This window comes from Mixophyes fleayi, chromosome 1 (assembly GCF_038048845.1).
Source record: "Mixophyes fleayi isolate aMixFle1 chromosome 1, aMixFle1.hap1, whole genome shotgun sequence".
Classification (NCBI taxonomy): Eukaryota; Metazoa; Chordata; class Amphibia; order Anura; family Limnodynastidae; genus Mixophyes; species Mixophyes fleayi.
The window spans coordinates 306848261-306859238 of record NC_134402.1 but is presented as its reverse complement, the minus strand read 5'-3'; the positions used below and the strand labels follow the sequence as shown (position 1 = coordinate 306859238).

Genomic DNA, 10978 nt, shown 5'->3' with positions numbered 1-10978 from the left:
CAAGGTCTGCAGATAACAGTATTGCACAATGGTTCTCAACCAAGGATCCTAATTGCTGATAATTATCTTAGCTCTTTTAACCTCCCCAAATTAACCTCTTCCAGTCTTTTAGTGACATCCAAAATTCCAGACTTGGTACTTCTTGCTGTGTATGTTAGCTGGCCTTCTGCTTTCATAGTTCTGCCACCAGTAGTGTTGATGAGTTGATGGGGGCATGCAGTTCTGATGCCCTAGGCCGGGCATTCCTAAATCTAGGCTTGAACATGATTACATTCCAATGTTGCTACACACAGAACTGGCCAGACTGGGCTGGGTAGCTTTAGTGTAGTTGGAAGATAACAACAAACAGGCTGATAGTGGTCCTCTGTCAACTCCATTTATGGGCATCAGTCTCTTTTTGTTTCAATTTGCCCATATTTCTGGTGATATAAATGTGTATGTGGCCAGTAGCAGGAAGATAGATGGGCAAATGAAAAAAATCCCTTTGTTATGTTACACACTTTTAATTATGGTAGGTTCCTGAAAGCTACAACGTTCACACCCCACTAGCTCAGAGGTATTTTGTTTTTTGTTAATCCATATAGTACATGGTCACAACACACAGTGCTCACACTCGGCGGTCCCATACTGTCAGCTTGTGTGGCCCACCGCTTGGCGACTGAGCTGATGTTGCTCCGAGAAGTTTCCACTTCACAATAACAGCACTTACAGTTGCCCAATGCAGCTCTAACAGGGTAGACATTTGATAAACTGATTTGTGGCGTCCCAAGACAGTGTCACATGGAAATTCACTGAGCTCTTCAGTACAACCCATTCTACTGCTAATGTTTGACTAAGGAGATTGCATGGCTGTATGCTTGATTTTATGCACTTGTTAGTACATGGCCAAACACACTAATTAGAAGAGGTGTCCACATACTTTTGGTCATGTACCTCACACCTAGCGTCTCCTGCATTGCACCCATTACATCATTCAATTCTTCCCCTGTAACTGATTTTAAACATCTCTCTGCAAACTCATGTTTCTGTCCAATTTTATCAGTTCTGCCATCAGATTTACTTCCACAAAAGTACAATATAACCTGATAGCATGAACCAAATGTCTCTCACATTGTAACTCACACATGAATTGCTGCTATGCTGCTCTATAACAAAACCAATCATCTTACAGTTCTTCCTCACTCTTGCATTGCATCTTTATACCTTTCCACTGCACTTTGGCAGAGAGGGGTTAATATCCAGTCCCTGTAAAGAGCCACTGTGATGTAGCCGTTACTGGGTGCTGTGGGGGCCATGTGGTGAGAGCTGATAAACTCAGAGCAGTGTCTGGATTGCACCAGCCCCATTGGGAAATCAGTTGTCTTCCTGATGAGCAGATCATGGGGGGGCGGAATTAGTCACCCACAGGGAGGGGACACATAGTAATATAGGAGATGACCCCCCCCTCCTTGAACTTATTTAGATCAGACCAGCCTTCAACCTCAGGTGTAATAGAGTGACCCTAGGAGCTGACTACGGGGTGTGAGACAGATATCCCACATTGTGACAGGAGTACAAGAGAGAAAGATTCATTAAGACAGGTAAAGTCCACTTGCAAGCTCATTCCATCTGCTTTAAACACAAGATAGATAGATAGATAGATAGATAGATAGATAGATAGATAGATAGATAGATAGATAGATAGATATTGCTACATATGATATGCTTTTCATTTTGCCAATTCTGCTTTTCCCCCAAAACTTTGAAGTGTCATGTCAAAATGACACAAACAAAACAAGCATAAACTGTATAGCTAACCCTTCTTTACAACCTCACAATATTCTAATACAAAATGATGTGTTTATAACAGGCATGAAAGGTCTCGGACAAGCTGATATAAAGACTATAACAATCCCAGTGATTATCGTTAGTGCATGAATATAACCTGTCTGTAAAGTGATAAGTGGGCCACCACTTTAACAGAATTGTAAATATTTTTCATTGATGCTGGGTTTGCTAGGTATAAGCAATTGACAAACCATTACTAGATACATATTTTCACTATTGATGTTCATATAATTAACTATATCATTCAGGTGATGTATGCAGGGATAACTTATTAGTATTATTGTTAATGCAGATCGACTAATTCTATTAAGTGATGAATATTTGAGCCTGGCTGAATAAGAGAAAATAGAAATAAGGCATCTATCAGGAGAGGATTTTAAGGGAAATCGGCATATACACGACAGGTTTTGGGAAACCTGGCAATAGTCCTCTGACATAGAATGTAATACAGAGAGTACAAACTAACTCCACCAGCAGATCACAATATATTGAATGTATTTATAACATCTGATTTAGCTACAGAGGAAAACTGTTTAGTTCATTGTGGAAAACCATCACATTTGCTCATTCTTGTGGTTTAATTCACAAGCAATTTAGAATATATTCACCTTAACACTTGCTTCAGCCATGTAAGAGCTATCACCGCCCGTAGCTTCTTACGGACACCATGTACTGTGTCTCAGACATAATTACTAACGCTATGTTCTATGTTACAAAGTTGCCAACTGTCCCTAATGTTCTGCAACAGTGCTTGGTTTTAAAGATTTGTCCCTTGATTTTGGGTTATTTTCCTTGGAATTGCCCCTAATTATCAATATTGACTAACCACACAAAAAAAATTCCTCTCTTTTGCATAATAGATGTAATGTTTATATTATTCTCTTGGCTTTATACAATTATATTGATTGGGCAGAAGCATATAGTGCACCAAAACGTATGTAATGATCAAATAAACTTAATATTATGGGGTTTGTAGTGCTCCAAAGTCTATTGATACAGTATCGCTCATGACATGTTTCTGCTCAGCAGCCAAGTGCCTCTGGGAACTACTTTAAAATATGATGTTGTTCTTATAAATATGAGACTAGTTTATAATGCCATGTTTTCTATAATAAATCATATTGTTCTAGACTGGTCTCTCATACCATATACAACCTGGGGAATCACTATATACTCTGCCATGATGTTTTCTGCACAGTGATGTCCTGTTAAACATTATACTGGCTCTGTTACAGGGGTTATGGGGAGACCCAAGAACATAGACCCATATCATCCAGGAAACATTTAGTCTGTACATTACCATTAACGCACTGACTGAATTAGCATAGGTTCAATTAAATAATTTATGTAACAAATTATTTTTAACTAAATGAATTATTTGAGCCCTGGTTAATTCAATGAAGAAACTCAGTAGTAAATATGGGATCTGAAAAATATCTTGTGAACAAAATAGGTCAGGTTGACGTCTCTTTCTGTAGTAGCAGATAAAGCTCAGTAATATATAAAGTTACAGTGATTTAAAAAAGGCAGCATTGCATATTTTTCTAAAAGAAACATTAGAAATCCCAACTATGTGCCCCCCCCCCCCCATAAACTAACATAAGAGAGTTACGTTTGTTGCAATTTTTCTGTGTTGTAGGCATGCACACTGAAGACATGCTCCTTGGTATCTTAGCGTACCTTCTTCTTTACACCCAGACATACACATCATCTTTAACCTGGATTTCAGTGTTTATTTTGCATAGTTTCAGAGCCATTATGTGTATGAAAAAAAATCATTCTGCAAACAAATGGAACAGTACCAAATTTCAACACTTACCTGCTAAACAATTGCACAGGAAAGTTGTTCACAATCAAAATCAAAATAATAAGAAATAAACTTTTTAACATCTGATGTTGTGCAATAATATGATGCATAATTTACGGTTATTGAAACAACTTTACATGAATACAGGCTTATTTAAAGGGGAAGTATACCTCCCCTGTATTTTCAGAAGGGAAAAGGGTTGCAGAATAGGTCTCCTTCCAACTAACAGATTAGTGTGGATTGCGCAGTTAGAATAGAATCTACACAAATTCTCAAAGTTTGAACTTTGATGCTGCCTGAAGAATACTGTATTGGACATCTTAGATGGATTTACTCTATTGGATTGGTATAGAGGCACTGCCAATAGAGAGCGATTGTCACCCGTCCAATTGGGTGAATATGTCTAAAACTGGGTACACATTATAGGTTTTTCAACTAATTATCGTGCCAATCACATGATAACCGACAGTTTGGTCATATATCGCATTAGTGTGTACGTTGTATCTCATCAAAGCACATCGTATAAACTGACTAAAAATTGCGATCAGCAATGGAACGATGTCAGGTAAATGTGGCAGTGTGTATACACTCACGATCAGCAGTGTAGGCAGATCTCTATAAAGTGTGCAGAGTCACACTCTTTTCAGCAGATGGTTATGACAGATGAAGAGCACAGATCTAAAGGTAAATCGTGTAGATGTGTACACATGAATCTGCATGATCATTGGGACTTTCAGTTGTTGGTAAAATGGTTACAGAAATCACATCTGCAGTTATTTTCTGTAGTGTGTACCCAGCTTTACAGAGGGTCTGTCAGAGTGGTGCCTGTAAAATTCTAACATGGGGATTGGGTCAAGGAACAGTGATGGTGAGGGGATGGTACAGTCATATTAGGTAATGTAGCAGTACTTAGTATTGAGCACATACATTTTATACTCTAAATACAAATTTTGTCTGGAGAAAGAACTAGAATGGTAGCATGGCAGTAAAGTAACCTGTTACCATATTTACCTTGCAGCATCTACAGTAGTTGAGGCTGGGTATGTGGATATAGCTTTAAAGAAACTCACTTTGGTATCAAATGTATATAATGCAAGCAATCAAATTAATAAAGTTGCAAGTGACAATTCTTATTTGCAATAGTGTATTAAAAGGGATGGGTTTTTTTTATAATTTCTTAAATAACAATTTTGGATGTGTATAACTTTTCATGACATCTCCACCAATGATTTTAAATAAAGTATTATAAGAGCAATGGGACAGCTATTTTAGTAATGTTTGAAAATGCATAATTCAATATACTCCAATTCACTATGATAGTAATAACTAATACAGTTATTAAATAAAGCTAAGCATTTTTATTTGAAAAATTTGAACTGAATTAAAACAACCTTTAATTAATATTTTAGGTGTGTTATATATGATTGCAATTACTTTATTATGTATTTTCTAATGATAAGTGGACCAATTTCATCATTTGATAGCTTTATATAAAATATTTAAGATAATTTGTATACTAATGATGAATCACTGAAAATTTATTCTGATCAAAATTACATTCAATAATCATACTGATATTTTAAGAAGTCAATGTAAAGTGTCATGTAAACACAAGGTACGTATATAACTACGTACTAAATTCTTAAAGGACAAATATGGTGCAAAATAGTTAATCCTAAAAATGACCTGAAATAGAATACAGGTTTTTGGTAACATACTAACAAATTATCCCAAAAAATATTCAATCTGCAAGATTACAATTTTTCTCTTCTAGGTAAATATTGTACCTGGATCCAAAAACGTAACACATATTTATTGTAGTTTGTGGGGTCTGTGGCCACTTTGCATACTATAAACTTTTTTATAGTTAATGGCTGTTATAGTATTTGCAATTTAAATAATACATGTATAAGAAAGTTTTAATATATATGCCTTACATACACAAAAATACAGCATAAATGTTCTAGGAGAGACAAGATTGCCCTATCCAATACCTAAGCATAAGGGTAGTAGTGGTACTATTAGTCTGATCTTTTCTATTTATCTATTATAAAATTGCAAGCATACACAAGGCATGTATAGATTATAAAATGTTACCTTAAAAGGTGTAATATTCTGTGCAGTGCATAAAGTGTTAAGCATTTAGTTACATAAGAGACACAGGGAGGAATTCAGTTCCACGCGAGGAGCTAGCGGACATCATGCTCCTCCCCGGCTGAGCTCATTTCCAGGTTCTACAGTACCTGATCACTGATTTTCCTGCGCACTTCTATGGGAAATAAAAAATAAGTGATGTGACATTGCCACCAAGTGCCTTCACTGACCGTTCCAGAGGCACTCCGCGGCACGTCGCGGGGAATTCAATTCACCACTAAAGGCTTATTTACTAACACTTCTCATAACAACCAATTAGATATAAACACTCATTGCTTAACTTACATTAGGCTTGTGATGGGCCACATGAGCTTTCACCTGTGACCCCCAGCTACTTCCTGCCTTGTCAGATATGTTTCTTACTATTTGTAACTTTAAAAACCCTGCTGTTATAGCAGATCTTTCTTTGATTAAATGTATTGTTTTACCTTAGATTACTGAGATATTTGGCCCCTGAAGTATATCAGGTTGCCTATACATGCATTAGAAAGATAAAAGCTAATTGCTGATTGGTTACTAAGGGTCTCTGCACATCTGCAATGTTAATATATAACCCTTTTAAAGTGGAGGGCAGGACATTAGGAGACATTGAGAGGTGTAAACCATGAGGCAGTGAGCATAATCTAACCACAATGTAACCAGCAAACTAGAGGAGAGCAATATAGCATTTGATTAGTACATTGTGGGTTTGAGGGAAATGTGTTTAGCACATATGTTCAGTAAATCTTTGGATGGCACAGTGCACAGAGTCAGGCATATGGTCTATACATGTGAATTAATAAGATATTTGTGTCTAAACTTTGCTTTCCCCACAGCTACCATATGCTATCAATATAAAGAAGACATTGAACGGACACCAAATTAAGGGGACTATTTCAACAGAACAGTGTGCTGGATTGGGAGAAAATCCCCTGGAAGAAGTTACAGGGAAGAGAATGTCTCAAAACTACTATGAGTTTGAAAAACGGGGCCAAAGTTCAGGCTATCCTTCCCGTTTGGGAGGATCTCAGGCAGAACTAGGGGGCAATCTCTGTGATCCCGAGACCTCTGTGGATTTGTCCACATACATCGAGTCAGGAGAGGAACTTTTGTCTGATCTGTTCCCTCTTAAACAGGAACGTCTGAAACATACATATCAATATATGCCCACAGAGGGGTTGCCCTCTTCTGCTCTGTATGGATACCCACACAGCATGGTCCCAGACCGTAGAATAGGAGGCTATGAATCTGGGGGAGTGATTGTGAAGGAGGAGACACGTGGATCACACAGGACTGTGTGCAACACTCTACAGTACCAGGCCGCACAGTGTGGGCAGACGGCAGTGCACCTTCCTCCTCCATTGGAGGGTGTACATTCAACACTCCGTGTATTAAAGGTTAGAAGACTCCCTCCTTCAATCAGCAACCTTTAGCTTTCTATTCTTACACTCCTTCCACTATATCCCCATGTGGTCCAACTTTCATTCCAATTCTGATTCCCTGCCCCACAGAGCAATCGGCCGATACCAGTTACTATCCACCTTTAACAAAAATCGACTTATCGCATGAGGCTGGAATTAATAGAGCGAGGTTGTAGGGGTGGAGTTTGCACATTTAGAAGATTATTCCTGCTAGTGGTGGCCTGAGAGCCTTTTACACCCACAAAATATCTTGATTTTACAAGTTGTCACAGGTGATAGAGATTGAGGTATACTGTAACTGGGATTAATTTCCATCCAATACATAGGACAGTGTAGAAATACAAATGAAATGAGAGGATAAAAATGTACAAATGTGAGGCATGAAATAAAGTCAGCCAGATATCTCCTCACTCTCGTGATTTATCTTAAATGTAAACAGGCTCAAACAAGTAGTATCATAGAAGACAATAGTTCTAATTGAATTATTGAGTGGTCCTAAAGTAACAGTAGGCAAAACTTTGAAGTGACATTTTCAGTTTTTCAACCATACACATTTCTGTCACAGACCATTGTTCCAGGGAAAACCAGAGGAATCTCCAGGCCCCAATATGGCCACTTCATGACCCCCTCCACTGCCACCCTAGGCTGTGCACACAGGTTTGGCAAAAATGAAGACTGCACCTGCAGTCTAGGAGAGAAGTGACCACGTGGTCCAATAGAAAGCTATTGTGGCTCAGAAGCGACCGTGATTGGGCAGGTACAGCCATAGTCTCAACCACCCCCACCCTAATCCACCTCCACCAGTCCCCCAAGGGAAGACGGTGCCCCTGTTTACCATCACAAATGGTTGCACAAAACAATTCCATTGAAGTATTTCCCAGAAAGTGAAAACCAGGCGCAGGTAGTCACATATGTTAATTTGCACAAAAGTATCCTGCATATCCTCATATCTACTACATAAATGACCCTTGCAGTATGAATTTTTTAAGTGCTTCAGACATATGGTTCATTGCACAGCAAAAATAGAGGATATAACTTTTATGCTACAGATCTCTTAGCTGCTCCATGGCCACCAGGCTGTATGCTACATACAGGGCACAGAGGATTTGGAATATCATTTTTAGTTCATGATATAAAAAGTTATAAAAGGAGAGTAATGTCATCACCAGTGGCATATGTCAAAACAAAAACAATTACTTTTGTACAAATCATTCTTTAAATACTTAGGCCTAAATGAAGAACTGAGTCTATACAAACAGGGCTATATTTCAGTGTAAATTAGTCACCAGTCATTCAAGCCAGCCAGTTCTCGGTAAAACTAATTAAGAAATTGCTGTAAAGAGGGACGTGAGCATTGGGACAGCACAATCACTAAGGAGTGATTGTGCTCTGCCTAACCAATGTCAATTCTAAATACGACACTGTACAAAAGGAAATGTTATATTACGCTATTTATATTGCATAATTTCAGTTTGAGGTGTAATGCAGTTCATTCAAGCTGAACTATCATCCAGACATATAAACATAACAGGTCTCCATTGGTCAATGGTACAATACAAATGGTAGAATGGTAACTTAAATATAGCATCACATAGACATGTCAGTATAGTTATGTTTATTATATTTCCTATTATCCCTTATAATACATTATTTTGTAAAGCTTTGACACATTTATAGTGCAGTACTAGGTGGGTGATGGTAAATTATATTGTTTAATACATATCTTTTACCATATATTGTCTATATCTATCATCTTTCCCTGAACATTAACCCTTTTCAGCCTATATTTTTACTGTCACCTCTTTGTACTGTATCTTATTTTTGTGTATATTTTTAATGCCTATTTAATTCTATTTCCAGGGTTCTCTCTCAGGGGTGTATCCTGCCCCTCCATTAAAAGAGCCAAGCCATAAGGGTAAGAAGTCATTGAGTAAAGACAGTCTGGAGTACCGCCTGCGCCGAGAGAGAAACAACATTGCGGTGCGAAAGAGCCGCGATAAAGCCAAGCGGAGGAATCTGGAAACTCAGCAGCGTGCGCTGGAGTTCATGGCAGAGAACGAGAAGCTGCGGAATCGCATACAACAGCTGACTCAGGAGCTTGAAGCTTTGAGAGGGGTTTTCAGGCAAATCCCAGAAGCTGCCGCATTGGCCAAAGGATCTGGAGGATGCAGCTGAAGTTTTTGAAACCACGAATGACACAAAGAAATGGCTGATAGTCAGTCTGCTAAAGTAGACTCAAAAGCATAATATCTGGGGAGAATTCTAGGCAGAAGATGTGGATCCATTTCCATGAATAATAGGACTCACCCCATGGATTTATACATTTAAATACAAAGTCTGTGACTAATGCATGTCACATCACTGACACTTTTAAAAGAATTCAGCAATCAACTAACTTTCATGTCTTCTGTGTTGCCCAGATGAGATAGATGCACCCAGTACTGGTTGGGTCCTTAGAGATAGGAAATGCTAATGGGGATCTCTAGTATATTTTGGAGGCCGGGGCATCTCTTTGCTACCTATCAGCCTGTCTCCTTTCCTGTGGTGATTTGTGGTTTCATAAAGATGTTCGTGATGAAGAAAAGGTTTGGATGTTAATGGAAGAGACAGAAGTGTCTTGTGTCTTGCTCTATAAATAAAAGTAGTCACATATATATAGCAAGACATGTCTATATATACACAAGGAAGCAGGCACAAGAAGAAGTGAAACAACTATATGGATGTGTCTGTCTCTGCTCTTCTCTCTTTCTTTAAATTCATTTCTATGTTGTTTATCTTCTCACCAACCTTCTCTCTTCTTCTCATTATATCACACAAGCGTTAAACCAGTTTTTTGTGCTTTCTTTTTATCACATCTCACCTTAATGTCCCTTTCTCTCTCAGTCCTTCTCTATTCTACCGCTTTCTCTCGCTCTCTTTCCCTTCTACTGTCTCTCCCCATTCTCTACTTTTCTCTGAAAGTCTGAGAGAGATGTTCCTATTACAACACTTGTTTGCAGCTAATTGTGACCACAGAGTTAGCCCATCATCCTGTGGAAGGGAGGTGGAGGGGGAAATCGGAGAAGGGTGTGGAGAGGCAGATGGGACAGTCAGAGGGGGGTTGATGTGTATGAATATGTGAACTTAGTATGTGATAATCTTGATCTTTCTTGATAAGCGATATTGTTCTTCTGTTTTTATAAACTAGGAGACCAAAGCTGTTATGGCCCGAGATGCTTATTACATCTCAAACTCAGCTTTGGGATCTATCAGCCATTTAAGAAATTCTAATATATTTCCTGCTAATAACTTTACCACCAACTACATTTTTAATTAAACTAGAACTGGTTTATTGCATGGTAATACACAATGGATTTTCAGAAAGACTATCATAGGGACTCACCATAAATGGCATAGGGACCCACTTTTCAGTTGTAACACACAGGTTAAAACCACTTGATGTAAACAATTTTCATAATAAAAGTGCATTGTTTTAGACAAATCTGTTGGGTGTGGATTTGCTCACAGTAATACTGTTCTTTATTGGGTGCAGTGTATAGTATTCCAAATGAAAGTAGAACATCATTTAAAATTGATTAAAATAATATTTTGCCCAATTGAAATAATTATGCTGGGTACCACAATTTACTGTCCTACTACTTAAAATGGGCAGTTGGAAGATTCACACATATAGTTGTTGTTCCCATTTTGTGACTCCCTGACACCCCTTAGCAATATGTGTAACCATGGAAACAAACTGTACTGCAATGCTGTTTCCATGGTTACACGAGTGCCAGGAATCAATAGCCAA

The 10978-nt window shown here is 38.2% G+C and overlaps 1 protein-coding gene across 1 annotated transcript; it reads left to right on the top strand.

The window, feature by feature from the left end:
* The first annotated feature begins 1443 nt into the window (after nucleotides 1–1443).
* On the top strand, nucleotides 1444–10669 carry CEBPE (CCAAT enhancer binding protein epsilon). The gene is made up of 3 exons (XM_075191973.1): nucleotides 1444–1580; nucleotides 6604–7164; nucleotides 9049–10669. The coding sequence occupies exons 2-3, from the start codon at nucleotides 6724–6726 to the stop codon at nucleotides 9361–9363; spliced, it is 756 nt and encodes a 251-aa protein (XP_075048074.1). The 5' UTR covers nucleotides 1444–1580; nucleotides 6604–6723; the 3' UTR covers nucleotides 9364–10669.
* The last annotated feature ends 309 nt before the right edge of the window (nucleotides 10670–10978 follow it).

Excerpts from the sequence above, each read along its gene's own strand:
- CEBPE (XM_075191973.1), top strand. The coding sequence starts at position 6,724 with ATGTCTCAAAACTACTATGAGTTTGAAAAACGGGGCCAAAGTTCAGGC. Across the intron at positions 7,165-9,048 it reads CAACACTCCGTGTATTAAAG|GGTTCTCTCTCAGGGGTGTA; the intron begins GTTAGAAGACTC and ends TTCTATTTCCAG.